This window comes from Taudactylus pleione, unplaced genomic scaffold (assembly GCF_031769625.1).
Source record: "Taudactylus pleione unplaced genomic scaffold, aTauple2 ptg000275l, whole genome shotgun sequence".
Taxonomy (NCBI): domain Eukaryota; kingdom Metazoa; phylum Chordata; class Amphibia; order Anura; family Myobatrachidae; genus Taudactylus; species Taudactylus pleione.
In genome coordinates, this window is record NW_028284677.1 from 2,435,573 (window position 1) to 2,461,054 (window position 25,482).

A 25,482-nucleotide genomic window follows, 5' to 3' on the forward strand; every position below is an offset into this window, starting at 1 on the left:
TCAACCCAAAGTTGCACTACAGTATATAACTTGTAGGACTAACCGAAAATTGTGCCTATTACTAGTGTGCATATACAATACCAGACTCCATGCTTTAAACCAATGGGGGAGGGGTGCTAGTCCAGGCTGAAGGCGTCTCATTCCTTCAGGTGTACAATGAAGCACACTAAATGGAGTGTATAGAAAAGAGTCCTGGACTGCACACCCTGAATATATATAATGGGAGGTGCTACCTGTTGAGACTTTTATTGTAGGCATAGAAACAAACAGATCACAGGTGCAAAACTCCAAATTATTGATTTTTTATATATATATATAATTATATATATATATACGTAGAAAGGGAAAGGCGCAGTGGCGGGCTGGCCCGGGTGCCATGTGCCCCCCGGGCCGCAGCGTCATGCGGGCCGCGGACCGCAGCGTCATGTGGGCCGCGGTGCAGACTGTGTCACTGTGACACAGACTGCACCGCATGTGTAGCGCTGACAGGACGGAGTCGGTCAGCGCTACACAGCACAAACACACAGCCGCCGGCGCCGGCAGCTGTGTGTTTGCTTTAGCAGCTGATGAGAGTCAGACTCTCATCGGCTGCTGCTCCCACTGCCAGAGCCGGAAATCTTCCGGCTCCTGCAGTGGGTAATGGGAGTGACGCGTCACTCCCATTATGCAAAGCGGCGGTCTGAGGAGCTGATCTCTGCAGCGGGACCAGGAGCAGGTGTCAGGTAAGTGTGTTTTTTTTTTTTTTATGGCTCTACTGCGGGAGGGGGACTACTGGGAGCACTACAAGGGGGGGACTACTGGGACCACTACAGGGAGGGAAAACTACTGGGGGCACTACAAGGGGGGGACTCCTGGGAGCACTACAAGGGGGGGACTACTGGGAGCACTACAGGGGGGGAAACTCCTGGGGGCACTACAAGGGGGGGGGGACTCCTGGGAGCACTACATGGGGGGACTACTACTGGGGGCACTACAAGGGCAGGACTACTACTACTGAGGGCACTACAAGGGGGGACTACTACTGGGGGTACTACTATTGGGGGGACTACTACTAGGGGCACTACAAGGGGAGGGGACTACTACGAGGGGTATTGCATAGGGGGGAGGGGACTACTAGGGGCACTACATAGGGGGGAGGGGACAACCACTGGTGGCACTGCATCGAGGGACCACTGCTGGGGGCTCTATATAAAGGGCAATAGTAGGGGTACTGCATAGGGGGAAGACTACAACTGGGGCCACTATTTAAGGGGCACTGCATAAGGGTTACCACTACTGGGGGCACTATATAAGGGGCTTACTACTGGGGGCACAAGGGGCACTGCATAGGGGGGATAACTACTGGGGGCACTACTCGAGGCCTGCATAAGGGTGTCCTCCTGTGACACAGGGTGGCACTGCATAGGGGGGATCACTACTGGGGGCACTACTCGAGGCCTGCATAAGGGTGTCCTCCTGTGGCACTGCATATGGGCACTACGACAGGGGGCTGCCCCTAATCTTTATTTTTACCTTACATTAACCCCATATGGACCCGCCTCCTCCCTAGAACACTTGAGGGGGGGGTGCCGTAGCACGCACGTTCTTTCGGGCACCCTGGCTACACGCTACTCCTCTGCATGCATTTGCCCCCCAGGCTAAAAGTTGCCAGCCAGCCCCTGGAAAGGCGGCACTCACAGGTCTGATGAAATAAAAGAATCAAACTTGACAACTGTGTCTGCCTTGTTCAACATTTCAGTCTCACATGACTTTTATCAAGAACACAATGAAAAAAACAAATACATATACCTTTATAGTGGAATGTCCAAGGTGATTGGTGCAGTGTAATGCTCCATGCTGCCGGGGGCCAGAGTCTGACATCATCATTGTGCGTCAGACACTCAGGCATCACACAGGATAAAGCAGTCTGACGCCCCCAGTGGATAGGAGGAAAAATGACCACTGTACATCGTGGATATGTGTGAATAGATAGTGAGGCACTGACATGCAGTGCTAAACATGATGAAATGTCAACATCGTTTCCCCATATATAATGCAATTTGCAAGGTGTGGGTCAATGCCCACACATCAAAAAATTGAAGAAACAAAGTAGAAAAATACAAATCGCTCCTATAAAAAGAAGGAACATTAAAACTCCACACCACTGTGTTCCTTAATAGTGAATGTGAATAAAGTGAAAATGTAAAACTATTCCAAATGGAAAACAAATAAGAATAATAATACATATACAAAAGATAATAAAAAATGAAGATATAGATAAAAAAAAACTAAGCATGTAACCATACCGTTATATATAAACGGCAAGTGTACCATCGAAAGGATCCTAAAAAGAATATATTGGTGAATACATCTACCAAAACATGTGCATCAGAATAGGTATATGGGATAAAACGACAAAAAATATATACATGTGTGCCACAGAAATGTAAGGAAATGAATGACTAGAATACATCCTAATAAAGAAATGTAGCAAAAGAATCACAAAAGAAGATTTAAAGCAATATAGTCTGTGGTGAAGACTAAGCCATGGTATACAAATATGACAACAGCGAGGCTATGAGAAAAAAAGCACATGGAACACAGGAAGACCCAGCAGAGCTAAACCCAAAAAGGTGCTCAGGTAATCACAAATATGACAAAACATGAACATGTGCATAAATGCAAAGATAACTTGGACGACCAAGAGAACATACAGATGACTCAACAGTATTTGAAAAATATGATAGAAAAAATCAATAGAAAAAATCAATTAGAAAAAAAAATTTCACAAAAAAATATTGTACACAAAATGTTATTAAAAAGCTCCAAAAAATTGAAAAAGTTGAATATTCTTATAACTCCAGATGTGCACAAATGTCCAAACAAGGAAATGGCCTAACCAGGAGATAAGTCAGAATTCAAAGGGAACATCTGTGACACTCTCCTGTGTGCTACCTGGGTATATAGGAGACTTCTAAGTAGTACTTACAACACCGGATCTTCCCTGAAGGTCTCCCATTCAAGTACTAGTCAGGCCCAACACTGCTTGGCTTCCAAGTTTGTTACAACCATACCAGTATGGTATGGTTGTAACAAAATACAAGAGGATATTATGTTTTTGTATCCGTCCCTGTACGTGTCCTGGAATAATCTAACTGGTAGAAAAATATATAATTGCATACATATGTGCACATTATCAAATAGGACTGAACGGTCACATGAAGGGAAGGCACGAATCTAGGAGATATGGAGCTCACAAAATACAAGAAAAAGATAGTCTCGTTTAGTCCAAAAGAAGTAACCGTATTCAATCTATGAATCCATTGAGTTTCTAATTGTAACAACCGCTTCTCACGGTCTCCTCCTCTCTTGTCCATAGGCACAAAGTCAGTGATTTTATAGGATAAGGTTGCTAAAGAATGTCTGTTCTGCTTGAAATGACGAGCGACCGACTGGTCCACTTTTCCCGACAAAGCTTGTCGTATGGCTGTACGATGTTGAGCCATTCTTTTTTTGAATAGCCTGGTTGTTTTCCCAATATACACCAGACTACATGGACATTTGATCATATATACCACGTATTTACTCGTGCAAGTCAAAATATGTCTGATGGGGAACCGTTTGCCAGAATGAGGATGTGTGATGTAATTCCCGGGATCCATATAACTGCAGGTAGTACATCCTGTACATTTATAACAGCCTGGTTTTTTAGTTAAAAAGTGGGTATCCTGGGAAGGAAGTGATTGAGAAACGTCATTGTGCACCAACCAGTCCTTAAGGTTCTTAGCCCTCCTATTGCACATCATGACAGATGAATCATTCAAAGATTTGATGTTGGTATCCGTGTTAATAATCGGCCATAGATCTTTAGTAGTGGTATTGAAGTGGCAACTCATAGTGTTATATATATAAATAAAATATGCAATAACATTTTTCAATAAATAGAGGTTTTTAGCATAATCATGGCCAAGGTTATGGGCCTACCCACCATATCCAGGTAACCTCTGTAGGGTAGGTCCTTAACATACTAGGGTTCAAATGCAGAGCGCAGGACACCCCATTTAGTGTGCTTCATTGCACACCTAAAGGAATGAGACGCCTTCAGCCTGGACTAGCACCACTCCCCCATTGGTTTAAAGCATGTAGTCTGGTATTGTATATGCACACTAGGAATAGGCACAATTTTACTTAAGCAGGCATGTGTCGGTATTGAAAATCCAATCGTGCATAACACCAAACATTCCAATTAGGCAGGATATTTACTATATGATGATTGCACAATATTACAAACTTGCAATTTTGTTTAGCTATGGGACAACATACTGTATATGTATTTATGTGATCTATTGAGGCTAATTTGGTACTTCTAATATGTTTCCTTGAACAACATATTGAACATTTCTTTAATTAATAATACTTTGCTACTGGTTTACGATTGCACTTAGTAATTAGTTCCAATATCCGGTGCAGGATAATATTTTTCTTTTCAATCTTGGTTATTGAATTATGTTGAGTTATGTAACTGAATAGAACATTAGTGAATAATTAGTGGTAATATATAGACTGTATGGTGGTCAAATTAATTCCCCAGTATCAGAAGCATTAATATTATTCTTTAATACATATAGCTCATATTATTAAGGGATGATCAATATTTTACAGCATAATTCTCATTATAATATTGTGATTGACACATCCAGCTATATTTTTATTTTTTATGTGAATTCTGTGATCTGATTTATTGAGTACCACAATTGTTAATGTTGTGTAGATCTTTTCCGTTATATTGCCAGCTATAATGCAATGTTTCATTATATGTATACAATGTATTCTATTAGGTAGTTTATACTGCCACCTTGTGTCTCATTCTCAGCTCTACACTCTGGTAGTTTTTAATCACTTTGTAGAGCAGCCTGCGGGGGATTATGGTCAGCACATGTTGTGACGTCGTAGGAACCAGTCGGGAACTGTGTGGGACACGGAGGTGCACATTCTGAGTGATCTTATAAATTTAAGATAAACTCTTTATACTCTTTTCCAGACAAAAGTTGAACAAACTGAAATATAGACGACAAGGAGAAGGACGACAAGGAGATCTAGGTGTGTCACCAACGTTTCTTTAGTTGTATAAGTCCTGTGAGTGCCGCAGCTTTCTCTCTCTATATATATCTGTATATAGAACAAATTACTGTTTTACACTGTATTTTAAGTTCTAAATAAATAAAGATATAGATGTATCTGTGCTATTGACCATACCTGTGTGAACCGTGAACATAAGGGATGAGGATATAGATGTGAGCCATAGCCCTAGTACCCATACCCATATCCTCACATGTCAGAAAATGCATTATTACATTATTGTTATACTCTGGTCGTTATTTTGAGCAACTGTTTTTGGACTGTTTTACAATATAATTGTGGTACAAAGCCTCTTAAATTAAGTCACACTTCAGCTCCACCTGATTTTACCACTTTTTCTCTCTTCTGACTGATAAATATCCATCAACATTTCTCTTCATTTTAAGAGTAATTATTATTATTGTACTATGCAGACAGGTTGTTCCTACCACATCTTCGTAACATCAAGCTACCCCCCTTACAAAAACAACTGCTCTCCTACAGCCCTAAAAATAGCAGCACAGGAGTGCCATTGCCTGTTGGAGAGTCGTTACCACACCCAGGATGGCATGGCCATATTTAGTGAGCAATACACATTTCCAGAGGGCCTAAAAGAATTCAGAAAGGAGCCTGGCCACACCCCACATGCTTTGCTACATTCTCTAATACGAAAGCATGATAGATCTCTTTGGGGCCATGTTGCACAGTGCCAAGAGATCCATCGGGCTCCAGTCAGCTTCTGCCTTCAGTAATTGAATCGAATGTGTACTGGTGACTGGCAGATAAGTAGAGAAGGAATAGGGGAATGGCATCCTCTCTCTCCCCTATACCATGGCTTCTGCTTTCAGCCGCTAGCATGCTCATGCTGAATGAATGGTTATTGATCTGTAGGTCACTGACTATATGAGGAGCACAGAAGCACAGATACATGAGAAAAAGTGGATGGCATGGCAGGGGACAGCTCAGGTGGAATATACTTGCCTGTAAACCATTAATTATATATGGAATGCTACTCTCTCATGAGCTTTAGAGTACACATTGACACCAACTTTTTTATTAACATTATGAAATACACTTTTAAATGTTTTGGCAAAAGTGAAACATTGTATTGCACTATATTTCTCTGAATGCCATCTGGATCCGTGGCTAAGAGTAAGCCAGAAAATATTGCAAATTATTGCATTTAATTGACACATACTGTATGTAATTTAGATTGTGAAAACATAATTGAACAACTGATATATTTATTAAATAAACTGCACTCATATGGCATCATGTGATATGTCCTATTATATGGAAACAACAAATGAGGGTGAATGCATTATATCTGGTACAAATATCGACAGCATGAAGATCAACAAACTACTTCCCTTTGAGAGGAGATTACAGAATTACACTCTACAAATATCTGTAACTCTCCCCCTACACTGGAAGCAAAATAAGTCAAATCATTATTGAATATGGTGGTATATTCTAATAATTTCCTGTATTTCACCAAAGATTTAATTTAATATCAAGACAAAAATGGTTACAATTGATTGGCTTGTAAGACATCTGTTAAACTACCCAACAGAGAACTACCATGCTATGACTGTGTACAGTGCAGTTCTTATATGAAAATTACCATATAACCTCCAACAAGAGGCAACCATACTCAGAGACAGACACTGTAGTTGTGCTTCAAATGTTGTCTATCAAATAACACTGTAGGATAGCTATATTGTAGGAGTAACCCAGACACAAACTAAAGACAACCACAAGAAAAACAGCTTATGCCATTTTCCTGCAGCAGCATCTAAAACTGAGATTTCTTTCATAAATCATAAAACTGTAAATATTTTGTGCAAATAAATGTTAACTTTGCAATTTATTTCATTAGAAATATTGCATAGTTTTTATATTTTTCTTATAACGTCCATTATCTTTCGTAATTTGAGTAGTAATTTCTTCTAACTAAGGGGTATATTTACTAGTGAGAGTTTTAGAAATAGAGATGTTGCCCATAGCAACCAATCAGATTCTAGCTATTATCTTCTAGAAGGTGCTAGTTAAATGTTAAGTAGAATCTGATTGGTTGCTATGGCAACATCCCCATTTCTAAAAACTCTCACTTTAGTAAATATACCCCTAAAGCTGCATACACACACAACGATTTAGTTAATGAACGATTTTAGTAAACGATTTTCTCCCTTGAAAAAATGAACTAAAATCGTTTACTAAAGTTGTTCATTTACTATGTTCATTTAAATGTAATGAACAATTTTTTAGAACTACAAACGATTTTTGCATATTCCCTTAATGAAAATTGTTGAGTTGACAAGTGTGACTGAACTACGAACTTCAAACTACAAACGTGAACGCGCATGAACGAAAATCGTTCATCGTTTGACTCAGAAAGTGAACGATTTTTACAAACGATTATCGTTAAACGATATCATTTCACGATAATCGTTCAAAAAAATCGTTGTGTGTATGCAGCTTAAAGGTGCATACACACACAACGACTGAGTTAATGAACAATTTTAGTAAACGATTTTCTACCTTGAAAAAATGAACTAAAATCGTTTACTAAAGTTGTTCATTTACTATGTTCATTTAAATGTAATGAACGATTTTTATGAACTACAAACGATTTTTGCATATTAACTTAATGAAAATCGTTGAGTTGACAAGTCTGACTGAACTACAAACGTGAACGCACATGAACAATAATCGTTCATCGTTTGACTCAGAAAGTGAACGATTTTTTCAAACAATTATCGTTAAACGATAATCGTTCAAAAAATCGTTGTGTGTGTATGCACCTTAAGTCTTAAACAGAAAACAACACACTATGGACTTATGCATATTTTCTGAATGCTGAATCAAAAGCAAAATAATTTGATTTTGCTATACAAAAGAAGTCCAGTTTTGCACTTGCTGACCCAACGCCCTTTCCCCAAAGAGTGCTGTTGAAACTTCACTGATTTTGCTTTGCTTCCCATAAAGGAATGCAGAGAAATGAGCAGAGATTGCCTAGCGTATTAGACGGTAGTGTGTGCAGATTGTACCACTAGTTAACTAGTTATTAAAGTTGGAGATGTTGCCCATAGCAACCAATCAGAGTCTAGCTGTTATCTTCTAGAAGATGCTAGTTAAATGTTAAGTAGAATCTGATTGGTTGCAATGGGAACCATCTCCACTTCTAAAAACTCTCACCTTACTAAATTTACCCCTATAATGGAGGGCATCCACTAGACGATTTTATCCCTGTCCAACCTCTTAACGATTTTCCCTTGAAGTTTCCCTTGAAATTTGATCTTCCACTCTGAACAATTTGTAAAAGATTTGCTAAAGATTTGCAAAAGATCTAACGATAAACTATGTTGTTTCAATCTGTGATTGAGAGCTTTCAGCTATAGTGGGCAGATAGTGGTTCATCGTTTGATCGTTCAGCTTGAACGATGTGTGAACGATGTGTAAACGATTTGTAAGCAATCAAGTGAAATTGACCTGCATGTTCAGTCGATGGAGGAGACGATCAAACGACCAGCGGGAGCGCGCATCGTACATCGTTAGAAACAATTACTGCACGATTTGCAAACGATGTTTGAACGATTATCGAACGATTTTATCATTATCGTTCAACGTTATCGTCTAGTGGATACCCGAATACCCACAGCCAGTGGTCAGTCAGAAATTAGTGGTGTGCATTCTCACATCTCTTTTACTAACATAGGATACTTATCAAAGCTACTAATATTGGAACAAACCATCAGGGCACACACAAAAAGAAGAAAAAAGAAAACTCACATCCTTCAGAAACTAATGTTTTAAACAGCTCTGCTCTCTGTGTTGATCAGTGATCCCTGATACCAATTAAAAAACATAAGCATAATTACATATGCATGTCACCTGAAGTTGTAATTTGAGATAATACCATTTATTATGAAGCAATGTATTTATTTGTAGACAGAGCACTTCCATGGTACGTTTGTATAAAGGGAATGTCTACCCCCACTACTGAAATGTCTATCTAGCAGAAGAGGTTGTAAAAGTATAAGTCTATTGACATGAAGCCTCAGTGTGCTTAGGCCATTTTAGAATGAAGTTACCTGCAGTGCTTCTTGGTCCTGCCAGAAGAAATGCTAAACCCTCCCTTAATAGGCAATACTCAGTAACTGTCCCAAAGCATGTGGCTATTCCTAGAATTTGGCTGGATTTGTTGAAGTGTTTCTGAATCTGAATTAGTGTGTAAACTATCATTTAAATTAGAGTCCTACTGTCATGCATAATGTCTATTTCAGAACAAACAAAAAACACTTTAAAGAATAGCACAAAATAATTTCTTCTCCCTAAATGGGTTTTCTGATGCAGGCACTGGAAGAATAAGTGGGTCCTCTCTAGTGTGAGCATCACAATATGCCATCAAATCTGCAGCAGCTTTGGATATCTGAAAAACAAATAAAAAGATAATATTTAGATATCCTTTGAGCAAATTTATATATAAGAGGGTAATTCAGAAAGTAAAGATTATTTGCACATTCCCACAGGTTTCACCCTCCCCAATTCATGGTCGGACGGTCTCCCTAACCTGTTTTGTAAGTGATCTGTGAGTAGTGTGCTGTTATGGTTGCTTATGTTGTGCATTGTTAAAATGAACCCTACAATACAAAATCCCTCCGACTATGAAGTGAGGAGTGTTATGCAATTCTTAATTGTGAAGAAAGTGAGACCTGTTGAAATTTATCATCAATTAAGGTGGCTGCAGTGCTGCCGGATTTACCAAGCTCCACAATGTGTTGAGCCTATAATAGCCTATGAGTTCCCTCTTCATCAAGCCCTGGTGATGCATTTGCAAATATTAAGGATCCCCCAAGTGTACTATGTAAGGATCACAGCAGATATCTCTCATATCTGCTGCGGTCCTCCATTTTCACCTGCAAATGCAGCCCCCACAGCTGTCTATGGGGGCTGCAGTGCTGCCAGATTTACCAAGCCTGCAGAATTCCGGAGGTTAGCCCATGATAGAATAACGCCATCTTCGGATGGCGTTATCCTAAAGTAGCCTTTTTCAAAGGGGGATCCAGTCTCCTGGCAAGAGGTGATTAGTAAAGTAGTGTGAAAATATTAATTTATGCCAAAATATTTACCACATCTGCATTAAAAATGCAATTTGTGATAAATATACCCCTTTATCTCTACATGGTATAGTGCCATCTGCAACTGCAAATACCTTTATAAGCCTACAGGGTACCATGGCTTCTGCAACTATAGACACCTTTATAACATTATGCAGTATAGTGGCATCTGCAACTATAGACACCTTTATAACTCTATATTGTACAGTGGCATCTGCACCTATAGACAGACATCTCTCCCATTACCCACTGCAGGAGCCGATTTTAGTTCATTTTTTCAAGGTAGAAAATAGTTTACTAAAATCGTTCATTAACTCAGTCATTGTGTGTGTATGCACCTTTAAGCTGCATACACACACAACGATTTTTTGAACGATTACCGTGAAATGATATCGTTTAACGATCCCGTAGGATTATAGTTATGTGTATGATTAACCAAATATACCAAACAGATGACAATGATCATCATTTTCATAAGTAGGTTGAAACACAATCATTAACTGAAACAGAAACAGCTGTGTGGGAGGCTTAAAACTGGGTGAGGAACAGCCAAACTCTGTTACAAAGGTGAGGTTGTGGAAGACAGTTTCATGCCACAGGTCATACACCATAGCAAGACTGAGCACAGCAACAAGACACAAGGTAGTTATACTGTATCAGCAAGGTCTCTTCCAGGCAAAGACTTCAAAGTAGACTGGGGTTTCAAGGTGTGCTGTTCAAGCTCTTTTGAAGAAACACAAAGAAACGGGCAACATTGAGGTCCATAGCCGTAGACTGTTCGGAGAAGTCTGGCCAGAAGTGGCCTTCATGGAAGAATTACGTCCAAAAAGCCATATTTTCGAAATGGAAACAAGGTCAAGCGACTCAGCTATGCATGAAAACATAAGGAACTGGGGTGCAGAAAAATGACAGCAGGTGCTCTGGACTGATGAGTCAAAATGTTGAATATTTGGCTGTAACAGAAGGCAGTTTGTTCGCCAAAAAGGCTGGAGAGCGGTACAATAATGAGTGTCTGCAGGCAATAGTGAAGCATGGTGGAGGTTCCTTGCAAGTTTGGGGCTGCATTTCAGCAAATGGAGTTGGGGATTTGGTTAGGACTAATGGTGTCCTCAATGCTGAGAAATATAGGCAGGTACTTATCCATCATGCAATAATACCAGGGAGGCATCTGATTGGCTCCAAATTTATTCTGCAACAGGACAACAGCTTCAAACATGCAGCCAATGTCATTAAGAACTATCTTCAGCGTAAAGAAGAACAAGGAGTCCTGGAAGTGGTGATATGGCCCCCACAGAGCCCTGATCTCAACATCATCGAGTCTGTCTGCGATTACATGAAGAGACAGAATGATTTGAGCAAGCCTACATACACAAAACATCTGTGGTTAGTTCTTTGAAACATCCTCCCTGCTGAGTTCCTTAAAAAACTGCGTGCAAGTGTACCTATAAGAATTGATGCTGTTTTGAAGGCAAAGTGTGGCCACACCAAATATTGATTTGATTTAGATTTCTCTTCTGATCATTCACTTTGAATTTTGTTAATTGATAAAAAATAAACTATTAACACTTCAATTTTTGAAAGCATTCTTACTTTGTAGCATTTTCATGCTTAAGAAGTCAGAATGTCATAACAGCATAATGTCATATACTTATCATCAGACTTATCAAGAGTCAGCATCTGGATGCTGCCTCTTGATAACAGTTCTGACCGAAATAGCTGATGGGGCATGGCACAGCTAGTTTGATTTCCAGGCTCATGGCTTTGATTGCATGATTACAAGTCTGATCATAAGTATATGACAGTATGCCGTCCTGACATTCTGGCTTCTTAACTATGGCTGTTTACTATGGTTTTTTCATGGCACATACATTTTTTTTATATATAGGAGTGCTGGTTGGTTCCTTTCTGGTGACAGGAGGGGAACTTTATATATATATATATATATACACATATACATAAATGCACATGAAGTAAATAGAGGAATATCCAGATGTCCCAGGTTAGGCAGAGCAAAGGAATTAGGATTGTGTAAATGTCCAGTTCAGGTGTTGCCTCAATCAGTGCCTGGAAAGGCAGCTAATTGCAGACACCTGTGAGAAGCTGGTTTAAGAACTGCAGAGACACCTGGGAAATTGAGCCTGACAGTGAAATAGTCGCCCAGCTTATAGGCCTGGGGGTGACTAGTGTTAGGGTTCCTGGACCTGCGAGTCCACTGAAGAAATATTGCTGTATTGGAAGACTTTGTATGACATCTTGCCTGTGAAACTGCCATATCCTGTGTACATGCCTGTGGTGAGCAATAAAAGCTACTGATGGATTTTACCTGGTCTATGTGATTCTTGTCACATTTGGCGCCCGAACAGGGACCTTGCTGGACACTGCTACGCAGCAAGAGCCCAGATACAGTGACCAGATCCACAGCAGCAGTGAGACGCTTTGCAGGACGCTACCCACTGCGCAGCGGCTTGGTGAGTAAGTCGCTTTACTAGCAGCTGGGTGGGTGGGTGAGTGTGGCAGGCCAGCCATAAAATGGCAGTTGTTCAGTGTTAATATGTCTGTGTATATGCAAATTGTGTATGGGTGCATGGCCAGGGAATGTGGTGCAGTTTTAAGAGAAGCCAGCTGATATAGTTTGTTGGGAATCTGGCTTCCAAAAGAGAATTTATAAAGCCTCCTAAGTTTGTCCATAAAGGGATAAAGAAGTGTAATATGGAGGAGCTTTTGAAAAGTTTTGCTGAAATAGCTGCAGGGCAACAAGCTCTGGCAGCAGCGCATCAAGCACAGATGCAAGAGCAACAAGTTCTGGCAGCAGTGCATCAAATGCAGGTGCAAGGACAGCAAACTTTGAATTCAAGGACAACAAACTCAAACACAGTTATTACATGCAGAGTTAACTGAAATAAGGATAAGCGGGCAGGAGCGAGAGGTGTTACAGAAGCTTACTCCATCTGATGACATTGAAGCTTTTCTGTGCACCTTTGAGCGTACTGCTGCAAGTTTAAAATGTCCTGAGGAGGAGTGGGCTGCCAGACTTGCTCCCTGTCTCACAGGGGAACCTCAGAGAGCATATGTTGAATTAAACGTGACTGAGGTAAACTCCTATCCGCACTTGAAAAAGGCCATATTAGGTAGAGTTGGAGTGACTGGACCTAGCAAAGGTCGGGAGTTTCAGGAATGGCGACTAAACCCATCTGCTCAAAAGGTCCAGCTGGGCTGAGTAAGGCGTGGTTGCAGCCTGATAAGAACTCTGCTCAGCGTATAGTAGAGATGGTGGCTTTGGACCATGCTGTGTGGGTACTAAAACGTGTGGTGCAACAGTGGGCCCTACAGGCTGATCCTCAAATGTTCGAGGAGTTAGCAGTGGTGATTGAACGGTACCTAACTCATGGTAAGTTAAACAAAGCCAAACAGGGATTCCAGCCAGTACCCAAGCCTAGAACCCAGGTCCCAGTTGTTAAAGCCAACTGCCGACATCCAGTTGTGTGTTAGACTGCGGCGGGCCCGGTCATTTGCGCTTGCACTGCCCAAAGCAAGGTGAGCCGATGCACTGTAGTGCTGGAAAATCAATTCTACCAGTGGTCAGCATGGCTGCTGGAAGCACTTGCCCGGCGCAAACCACCTTGTTTAGTTTGATGGTGCGAGTGGAAGGATGGGAGTACTGGGCCTTAGTGGATATAGGCAGCGAACTAACCTTCGTCTCTGCCAACCTGGTTCCACCTGGGGCTGATCAGGTGCTACCCCCGGTAAAGGTTATATGTGTACATGGGGATGTAGAAGAATGCCCCCAAGTGCACTTCTCAATAGTGATCAAAGGGCGATCCCTGAAGGTAATAGCCGCAGTAACCACCAGGCCACCTTACCCATTGAGGTGGTTATGTGGCATGATGACTGCAGAAGGTCCACATCAGAGGTGTTCCAGGAGCCAAGCTCTGCTGTTTCCCAAAGTTTGGTGGCTGTATCACCCTCCTTGACCAGTGAGCAACCGGAGGGGAGTGAGACCGAGACACAGTGGGTTCCCATTGGCAAGGAAGTGTCCTTGCAGGACTTTGGCCAGGATCAACAGAATGATGTGAACTTGATAAATGCATTGGAAGATGTTGTAGAGATTAATGGTAGAATAATCACTGCATTTACCTGCAGAAGGTGTACCATACTTTGCATTGAAAAATGATTTGTTGTATCATGTAACTTATTTGCAGGGTAAGAGAGTAGATCAATTGTTGATTCCCCAGAAACACGAGCAGTTGGTGTTAAGGGCGGCTCATACACAATTGTGGAGTGGCCATTTGGGGGAGGAGAAAGCTCTCCAACATATTCAGTTAAGATTCTTCTGGCCCAGCATTCATGCAGCAGTAAAAAAGTATTGTCAGGAATGTCTAGTCTGTCAGAAGACAGCGCCCGGGCCAGGGTTTCGGGCACCCTTGGTTCCCCTCTCTATCATTGCCGTACCTTTTGAGAGAATTGCTATGGATCTGATAGGGCCGGTGGAAAAATCTGCTCGTGGGCATCAATACATATTAGTGGTGGTAGATTATGATACAAGGTACCCGGAGGCCATCCCGCTACGTAACATGAAATCTAGCACTATTGCCCGGGCATTGTTGATGCTATATACCCGCTTGGGAATACCAAAGGAGGTCTTAATGGACCAAGGTACCCCTTTTGTCTCTAAACTAATGAAAGATATGTGCCGACTGTGGATAGGATTACTACTTCAGTTTACCACCTGCAAACAGATGGGCTTGTTGAACGCTTTAACCAGACCCTTAAATAAATTATAAAAAGGGCAGTGTCTGAGGAAAACCGAGATTGGGACTTACTCCTACCCTATTTAATGTTTGCAATGCGAGGTGCCCCAATCCTCTACAGGATTTAGGGCTGTATTCAGAGGCGGCCTACGACTGCACGGCCGCCTCTATGTTTGTCTAGTGCGCATGAGCACGAGGGAGCCGGCTCCCTCGTGCGCATGCGTGAGACCCGCTACGACCGACAGCGCTGATCGTAGCGGGTCTCGATCCAAAGGGGGCGAGCTGTCGATGTTGATTGACAGCTCGCCCCGTTTGGAAGGCGGGCCGGAGAGGGGGCCACCCCAAACGGAGGCATTCCCATGGGAATGCCTACCGTTTCGGGGAGGCCCCACTGAAATCACTAGTGATGTCAGTGGAGAGCTTCCGGCTCAGACAGAGCCAGAAGCTCTCCGGGGCTTACGACAAGTGAGACTCTACCCTAGGGTCTCGTCGTAAGCCCCGATGGTCGCGATGGTCTCTGACCATCACGACCATCACCCGAGCGGTCGTTAGAGCTGTGGGTGTTAACCCACAGCCTAATGACCGCAACAGAGGCGGGCGGTCAGGATGCAAGTGGCCGCCTAGTTTCTGAGCGACCACTTGCATCCTCCGACCGCCTCTGAATGAGGCCCTTAGTCCATTTGAACTCCTCTATGGGAGGCAACCTAGAGGGATTTTAGATCTGTTGAAAGAAGGGCGGGAACAACAGTCATGCCAAGAGCCTAACATCGTTCAGTTTGTGACCCAATTGTATGGCCGTTTAAGGTAAATTGCGCCACTCGTGAACGAGCACATGGATCAAGCACAACAGCGGCAAAAACGTCGATATGACGTGACCACGGTTAATCGGTCTTTTAAACCGGGAGACAAGGAACTGGTTATGGTACCCACCACTGAAAGCAAAATGTATGCCCAGTGGCGAGGCCCTTATGAAGTTATAGCGGCAGTGGAACCTGTTAATTATAAGGTTTGACAGGAGGGTAGAAGGAAAGAAGTGCAAATCTACCATGTAAACCTGTTAAAACCCTGGAAAGAGAGTATTGGTCAGCCCTCTTTGGTTGCCAAGAAAATCCCAGAATGTCAGGTACCCATTGAAGTTACCCTTAATCCCCGCCAGAAACAGAAGGCAGTAAGGTTAGTAGCACGGCACCAAGATGTGTTCTCTGCCATTCCAGGAAAAACCCAAATTATCCAGCATGATATAATTACTCCTCCCGGGGTGGTAATAAAACAGAGGCCATATCGTATATCCGAAGCAAAGCGGGCAGCGGTTAAACAGGAAGTAGAGGAGATGCTGCGCCTAGGGGTCATAGAGGAATCAAATAGCAAATGGAATAATCCCATAGCTTTAGTGCCTAAGACTTCAGGGGCTTTAAGATTCTGCAAATTAAATAAAGTGTCACAGTTTGATTCCTATCAGACGTCCCGGGTGGACGAGCTGGTGGAGAATTTTGCAATCAGTATCTCACCACCCTAGATTTGACAAAAGGGTTCTGGCAGATTCCTTTAACTGGGGCTGCTAAGGCCAAAACAGCCTTCTCTACCCCAGGTTTGTTTCAGTATAAAAAGCTGCCGTTTGGTCTGCATGGGGCTCCGGCAACTTTCCAGAGGACTATGAACAGATTGCTGCGACCTCACAAGGAATATGCAGCTGCATATCTAGATGACATAGTCATCTTTAGCCCCGACTGGGAGTCACACCTACCAAGAGTAGAAGCAGTGTTGCAATCTTTACGGGCATCCTGGAAAGTGTGCCATTGGAATGGTGGAGGCAAAATATTTGGGATATATTGTAGGCAGAGGGCAGGTAAAACCTCAGCAGGCATCAGCTGTGGCCAGGCCCCGCGGACTGTAGTTGGCATTAACGGCGGCGCGGGCGTCAGCGGCAGTGTGGGCGGCAGGACCTGGGGGAGGTAGCAGCACAAGATGCAGGCTTGGATCTGAAAGATCCGTGATACCAGTATCTGTGTTTAAATAAACAAACACAGAAGCAGGGATGGGTCAGTGAGACCCGTCTGTGCTTCTGAGTTTAATTTAAAAAAAAAACCTGTGTAAAAAAAAATGGTGTGGCCCCCTCCCCAAAAACAACAACCAGCACCGGGCTTTGGAGACCGAGTACTGGTGGTGCTAAATACAGGGGACAAATGAAGCACAACCAGCACCAGGCTTTTCAGAACCAGTCCTGGTTGCCAATATACGAGGGACAAATGACGTAGGGGTACCCTGTATTCAGCGCAACCAGCACTGGTCTCTGAGCAGGCCTGGTTCTGGAAATATTGGGTGAAAAGATGCATAGGGTCCCCCTGTGTTTACCAGAAACAGCACCGGACTCCTTTCTAGTGGGGGGGGGGTGAAGCCACAGCCAGGGGAGCCATTTCTACGGGCCCCCCAGCCGAAGCATCACCCATGACCGCTAGTCAGTCCAGGCCGGGGATCCCTGGTGAGCTGGGGACCCCCCCAATAAAGGAGTCCCCCTCTCTAGGGCACCCCAGGCCCAGGCTGATGGCCCGAGGATATCCGAACCATCCCTGGAGCAGTGGGTGCCAGGTTAATTGTTTAAAGTGTGGTGAAAGTAAAGAGTTAAAATATTGGCTTTTGCTGTGGAACTACAGTTCCCAGCAAGCCTCCCCGCATTCTAGTACTTGGAGAACCACAAGTATCAGCATGTGGGGCATTACGGTCCTGCTGATACCTGGAGTTCCACAGCAAAAGCAATATTAAAAAAACACAGAACACACACACCGTAGAAAAGTAACATTTTATTAAAACACACATGTACTCACACATGCACACACTATCTCACATACTCACCTAATATCCCTGAAGGCAATCTGTCCTCTTCTCCAGTAGATAATCCTATGGAGTACCTGTAATAAAAAATCCATACTCACCTCCTCCTATGCGTGGATCTGTCCTCTTCGTTCCAAAGTAGGCAATCCAGGGTCCTGGCAAAAAAAAAACGCAATTACGCGAGCCACAAACATTAGTAGTGTCCTCTAAGGACACTACTACCTGAATGATAGCTCCGCTGCGGGATTTCAGACCAGAAATCCCGGTGCAGAGTGCTCATTGGCTGAGAGCCGGGAAGTCCTGGATGGGCAGCGGTCAGGCAAAAGAGCTTAAAGGCCACTGCCCTCCAGGTGAAGACACCATGGAAATCCTGGGGGAGGTGGCAGCCATCAAAAAGAGCTTAAAAGCTGCCGACCCCCTGGTAAAGGTGCGGAGGGGGGGGGGGGGCAATATTACAACAAACAGTGTCTTTGTTTTATTTTAATATTTCATTTGCAGGGGTACTATACAGTGCATCCGGAAAGTATTCACAGCGCTTCACTTTTTCCACATTTTGTTATATTGCAGCCTTATTCCAAAATGGAATAAATAGATTTTTGTCCTCAAAATTCTACACACAATACCCCATGATGACAACGTGTAAAAAGTCTTATTGAGATTTTTCCAAATGTAATAATAAAAAAAACAAAAAACTAAGAGATCACATGTACATAAATATTCACAGCCTTTGCACCTTTGGCAGCAATTACAGCTTCAAGTCTTTTTGAATATGATTCCACAAGCTTGGCACACCTATCTTTGGGCAGTTTCGCCCATTCTTCTTTGCAGCACCTCTCAAGCTCCATCAGGTTGGATAGGAAGAATCGGTGCACAGTCATTTTCAGATTTCTCCAGAGATGTTCAATTGGATTCAAGTCTGGGTTCTGGCTGGGCCACTCAAGTACATTCACAGAGTTGTCCTGAAGCCACTCCTTTGATAGCTTGGCTGTGTGCTTAGGGTCGTTGTCCTGCTGAAAGATGAACCGTCGCCCCAGTCTGAGGTCAAGAGCACTCTAGAGCAGGTTTTCATCCAGGATGTCTCGGTACATTGCTCCATTCATCTTTCCCTCTATCCTGACTAGTCTCCCAGTTCCTGCAGCTGAAAAACATCCCCACAGCATGATGCTTCCACCACCATGCTTCACTGTATGCATGGTATTGGCCTGGAGATGAGCGGTGCCCTTCCTCCAAACATAAAGCCTGGCATTGACACCAAAGAGTTCAATCTTTTGTTTCTCATGGTCTATGAGTCCCTTCAGGTGCATTTTGAAAAACTCTAGGCGGGCTGCCATGTGCTTTTACTAAGGAGTGGCTTCCGTCTGGCCACTCTACCATACAGGCCTGAATGGTGGATTGCTGCAGACATGGTTGTCCTTCTGGAAGGTTCTCCTCTCTCCACAGAGGAATGCTGTAGCACTGACAGAGTAACCATCGGGTTCTTGGTGACCTCCCTGACTAGGACCCTTCTCCCACGATCGCTCAGTTTAGACGGCCGACCAACTCTAGGAAAAGTCCTGGTGGTTCCAAACTTCTTCCATTTACGGATGATGGAGGCCACTGTGCTCATTGGGACCTTCAAAGCAGCAGATATTTTTCTGTAACCTTCCCCAGATTAGTACCTCGAGACAATCCTGATTTGGAGGTCTACAGACAATTCCTTGGACTTAATGCTTGGTTTGTGCTCTGACATGCACTGTCAAGTGCGGGACCTTATATAGACAGGTATATGCCTTTCAAAATCATGTCCAAACAACTGAATTTAGCACAGGTAGACTCAAATTAAGCTGTAAGAACATCTCAAGGTTGATTAGTGGAAACAGGATTCACCTGAGCTCAATTTTGAGCTTCATGGCAAAGGCTGTGAATACTTATGTACATGTGATTTATTGTTTTGTTTTTTTTAATTACATTTGCAAAAATCTCAAAAAAACTTTTTACACGTTGTCATTATGGGGTATTGTGTGTAGAAAATTGAGGACAAAAATGAATTTATTCCATTTTGGAATAAGGCTGTAACATAACAAAATGTGGAAAAAGTGAAGCGCTGTGAATACTTTCTGGATGCACTGTAGGTACCAGCGGGCCCTTAATGCCCCACCTGCTGGTACTTGTTATTCACCAAGTACCAGTGTATGGGGATGCCTGCTGGGACCTGTAGTACTACTGCAAAGACAATATTTATATTTTCATATGCACCACACTACACAATCAACCCAGCACCCACTGCCCAGGGTTGCTGGGGATAGCCCCGGGCTATCAACCTGGGCCTGGGGTGCCCTGAGGGGGACCCCTTTATTGGGGGGTCCCAGTTCCCCAGGGATCCCCAACCTGAGCTGACTAGTGGTCAGGGGTGATGGTTCGGCTGGGGGGAAAGGTGAAAGGGCTCCCCTGGCTGTGGCGTCACTCCCCCGCTAAAAAGGGTATGTGCTGGTTCTGGTAAATACAGGGGCACCCTACGCATTTTTTCCCCCTGTATTTCCAGAACCAGGCCCAGCTCAGAGCCCAGTGCTGGTTGCGCTTAATACAGGGGACCCCTACGTCATTTGTCCCCTGTATTTTGGCAACCAGGACTGGTTCTGAAAGCATGGTGCTGGTTATGCTTCATATCGGGGACCCCTACATTGTTTGTCCCCTGTATTTAGAACAACCAGTACTGGGGCTCCAAAGTCCAGAGCTGGTTGGTCTTTTGCGGGGGAGGGGGGGCATGCCATTTATTTTTTTTACACAGGTTTTATTTTTAAACACAGAAGCACTGACGGGTATCACCAATCCTGTCTATGCTTCTGTGTTCATTTATACACAGATACAGGTATAATGTATCATTCAGATCCGAGCCTGCATCAGTCTGCTTTTACTTCCCCCGGGTCCTGCCGCCTGCACCACTGCTAACGCCCATGGGTCCCGGCCGCAGCTTACAGCTGCTTCCTTCCCCCAAGCTCACCAACGCTACCACCCGCACTTACCTGCCATCTTGGTGCACCCAAGTGAAGCCACAGTGAGTACACCTGATGGAAGCTCCTACTGAGGCTGTGCATCAAGTTGAAACTTTGTATCTCTATAATGGCGGATTTGTGAGGTAATAGTTTAAAAACTATAACTTTCTCAATTACCTAAACCCCATAAGCACCTACCCTGGAACATGAGCTACCTAATAAAACAAACCCAAGGTGTAAATTTGCCCCCTACCCTGAGTTATGCCTTCCCAAAAATCCCCCATAGAGAACAGCAGAAAAGTGGTCCTAATTGAGTGTCAGAAAATACTGACAGTTGGAAATTTTAATTACTCCCAAGTCCTCATTTTTTATGTTTTTGCCCTGATATTTGGCATGCAGCACCGAGCGACAGTTCTACCAGCCCATACCAAATTTCAGCTCCGTACCTCCAATAGTTTTTTAAGGTGTAGCCCTTTAAACACCATGCCCCATTGGAATTTCTCTATGGGAAAATTCTGTTTTTTTCGAGAGGACCCCTACTTCGCTCGTCCCCTATATTTTGGCAACCAAGACTGGCTCTGATTAGCCTGGTGCTGGTTGTGCTTAATACAGGAAACCCCTATGTCATTTTTCCTCTGTGTTTAGCACAACCAGCACAGGGGCTCCAAAGCCCGATGCTGGTTGCGCTCTGGAGGCATATCATTTTTTTTTTATATTACACATTAATATTTTAAAACAATACATGGATGGATCTGATACGTCCATGCATCTGTGTCTTATTGATTTGATTTTCTCAGGTGCATGCCCAGCACCAGTGAGTCCCTCTGTCGCCCGCTGATGCTTCTGTGCAAGCCCGTTGCTGCCACTGCTCTGCACCCCCACTGCCCCACACACCTGCAGCCTGCCCCTGCAGCCGTCTCTCCCTCTGCACCCTTAAAACACCTCCTGTGCGCTGTCTGCTCCTCCACACATGTTAGTGTATCTATTTGTTGTCCTTCTGCCCTGCAGGTGGCCCGGTTTGCTCATCAAAACCCTGATGGTTAACAAAGTATAAAAAGCAATGAAATTCCATAGACAAAAGCCTTACGGTTTTGTATGTTCCATTAAGGCTTCTTAGACATGATCTGAAATTTCACAAAGCCTACTGAATTTGTGCCACTCAAACAAAAAAAGCAATGAAATTACGATCATTAAGGCTGACGCCTTAATGGATGTGTTCCTTGCGCAATACAGATATGGGGGTAAATTTACTAAAGGTCGATTTGAGGAGTGATTTAGCACTTCCCAAACTGAATTCAGTGAAAACCGTTTTTTCACTGCATTCACTATTATTCGATTTGTTTTGCGATTTGCAAAACAATTTCGATTTGAGTCGGTTTTGAACAGTGATTTGCTGTTCGATTTGGCATGTTCATGTACAAATCGAACAGCAAATCACACTTCAAAACAAAACTGCAAATCCCCGACTCCATAGAACTGCTTCATGCTTTCACTTTCAGCATGAGCAGTTTGTTCTCACAGAGATACATGCAGACATCAGTGGGATGCCTGCATATATCTGACTGGAAAAAGTGACTAAAGTTAAAAATTATAAAAAAAAAAAAGTGAGGTCCTCCCCCAAATCAGAACCAGCCCTGGACTGTTCAAACCCAGGTCTGGTTGACTAAGTACAGGAAAAAAATTACGTAGGGTCTCCCTGTACTCAGTACAACCAGCACTGGGCTATGGGAACCAGGGCTGGGTCTGGATTTACAGGGAAAAATTTGCGTAGGGTCTCCCTGTAAATCACAGAACCAGCCCTGGACCCTTTCTAACGGGGGACTGATGCCACAACCAGGGAAGCCCTATCACCAGGCCCCCCTGCTGCAGCATCAGCCCTGACCGCTAGTCAGGCCAGGGATCACGAGGGAGTTGAAGACCCCTCCAAAAAAAGGTGTCTCTCTCTCCAGGGCACCCATAGCCTAGACTGATAGCCCGGGGCTATCCCCACCACCCCTGGGCAGTGGGTGGCGGGTTGATTGTGTGAGTGTTGTGTAAAAATAGAAGTATAAAAACATTATCTTTCAAGTAGAACTGCAGGTCCGAGCAAGTCTCCCCCGCATGCTGGTACTTGGAGAACCACAAGTACCAGAATGCGGGGCATTAGGGCCCACTGCCACCTGTAAAAAAAATTATTCAAATAACACAACACACTTTAACATTGTAATATTTTATATTACAGGTCTTCACCTGGGGGGCGGCGGTCTTTAAGCTCTTTTACATGGCTGCCACCACCCCAAGGCTTAGGCCTCTTCGCCTGGCGTTAGTCAACCCACAAGGGCTTCAGCTAATTCGACTAGCGGGCGCACACCCGTCAGGGCTTCGGCATCTTCGTCTGGTGGGCACCAACCAGCCAGGGCTTCGACGTCTTCACCTAGTGGGTGGCAGTCTGTGTCAGCTCTTTTTCGTGGCTGCCGCCCACTAGGACTTCCGGTGTCTTTGCCTGGCAGGCACCAACCCTCCAGGGCTTCGGTGTCTTCACCTGACGGGCGCCGACCCGCCAGGGCTTCGATGTCCTCACCTAGTGGGCGACAGCCTGTTTCAGCTCTTTTTCATGGCTGCCGACCACTAGGACTTACAGCGTCTTCGCCTGGCGGGCGTCAACCCTTCATGGCTTAGGCGTCTTCGCCTGGCGTGCGCCAACCTGCCAGGGCTTCGGCGTCTTCGCCTGGCGGGCACCCACCCACCAGGGCTTCTGGTGTCTTCCCCTATAGGGTGGCTGCCACCTCCCCAGGGTTTCTGTGGTCCTCTTCAGGTGCCTCCAATGATGCCACAAGTCGTGATTGGCTCGCGACGGCCATCTTTAAAAATCAAACATGGCCGCCACAAGCCAATTACGGCTTGCGACGTCAGCTGCGGGACCGGTGCCTGTTCAGGTGTCGGCGGTGGGCCTAGATCCAGTCCCCGCCAGCCATTCTGCCGAGTACGCCTTAGCGCCATTTTGGAAATTCAAAGATGGCCACCGCGAGCCATGATTGGCTCGCGGTGGCCATCTTTGCATTTCAAAAATGGCTCTGAAGCGCCATTTTTTAAATGGGTGCCGCTGCCGTTTTCGGCAGAATGGCTGGAGGGGACTGGATTCTCTCGAATCCAGGCCCGCCGCCAATGCTCTCACCGGCGCCACTGACACCCGCGCCCCCCACCGACACCCGCGACCCGCCGCCGCTGATGTCCCCACCACCGCTGTGCCCTTATAATATAGAGATGTGTCCACATACATCTAGCCACCTTTGGCGTTACACAGCCCTTCGGCGTTACCATGCCTATATTCTGTGTGTGACTGTGGCTGTGAATGCATGCGAAATGCTACGTTACAGTGTCACAGCCGCTGAAACTGTAACGTAGCATTTTGCATGCAGATATAGCCGCAGTCACACACAGAGTATAGACATTGTGCATATCATTTAATCAGCATAAGCTGCTTGAGCATCCTATTCGCATCTCTTTGCTAATAAGATGCATTTTAAGGAAAAAAGTAGAGCGAAAAGATGGCCAGTGCTACCCCTGCACCGATTGGGATGAAACCAATGTGAGGTGGTCCAGTTGGATCCTGGCCAGGCTTTAGGGAGGTTAGGGTCCCGGTTGGACCTCCCGTTGGTGTACGTAGGGCAGAACCTTGACCCAGGGAGCCTGTTATTTTCTTGAAACTGTATGGAATTGGATGAAAACTTCACAGTATTCCTATACCGGGGCACACACGGATTAATCGTATCAGACACCGTAACCTCTAGTGGCCATACAATTAATAAAATATACCTTTTATTGTATCCTTTAAAATCAGCAAAATATAATAGAAATCATAATGTGAAAAAACAACAAATAAGTGTAAATTATTAAAATAACTGTTCTCCACAATTTTACTCGTAATGTGGTAATCCTTCTACCATACGAAATGTTACCTAGGCACATTAGGGGTACAACTGTAATAATTGGCTTTTATTGAGTGATCCACTCTACTATATAATATATAGCCCTTTCAATACCTTTAAATGATATTATACCACTAGATAATGTGGTTGTGAACTGAATACACTCCCTCCTACAATTGCTTCTGTATTCACACTCAATGGAAATTGTATGACATGAATATGGACAGAGTATGTGATATACGTACTAAGGGCCTGATTCAGAGCAGCTCGCTCTGAGAGAGCACTCGCTCTGAATCAGGGCCGGGCTTTTTTTTTTTTTTTGGTGCGGACAGACGCGGGGGGGGGGGGAGGAGGACGGTTAGTTTTAGGGCTCCCGGGGGGGACTTAGGGTTAGGCTAGGGGGAGGGAGGGATAGGGTTAGGCACCCCCGGGGGGAGGTTAGGGTTAGGCACCCCCCCCGGGGGACTTAGGTTTAGGCAGCGGGGAAAGGGGGGGATTAGGGTTAGGCACTTGGGGGGGAGGTTAGGGTTAGGGGGGTAGGTTAGGTTAATTAATACTTACCTAGGGACGATCGGGATTTCCAGCGCTGTTGGGCTGCCACTGCTGGGATCTTTTCCAGTGTCGGGCTGCCGCTGCCGGTAATCGAACCGCCGGCCGCATGGCCGGCAGTATTTCATACCGAGTCTCCTGGGAGCACCTCCCCTCAATAAATCAAAATAATGATTGATAAGAATTATATGTAATGGGAAGGATAATCTAAATGAATAGTAGTCTGTGCGGATATTTCTTTATATTTCTATTCCTGGTA

General features: G+C 44.3%; 1 protein-coding gene across 1 annotated transcript in view; it reads right to left on the reverse strand.

Moving 5' to 3' along the window:
* Positions 1–6,147: 6,147 nt before the first annotated feature.
* The window catches only part of GNG4 (G protein subunit gamma 4), a 150,021-nt gene continuing 130,686 nt past the window's right edge, over positions 6,148–25,482 (reverse strand). The window contains exon 4 of the mRNA XM_088481623.1: positions 6,148–9,529. Within this exon, the coding sequence (XP_088337749.1) occupies positions 9,401–9,529 (129 nt within the window). The 3' untranslated portion in view covers positions 6,148–9,400. The remainder of the gene's footprint in view (positions 9,530–25,482) is intronic.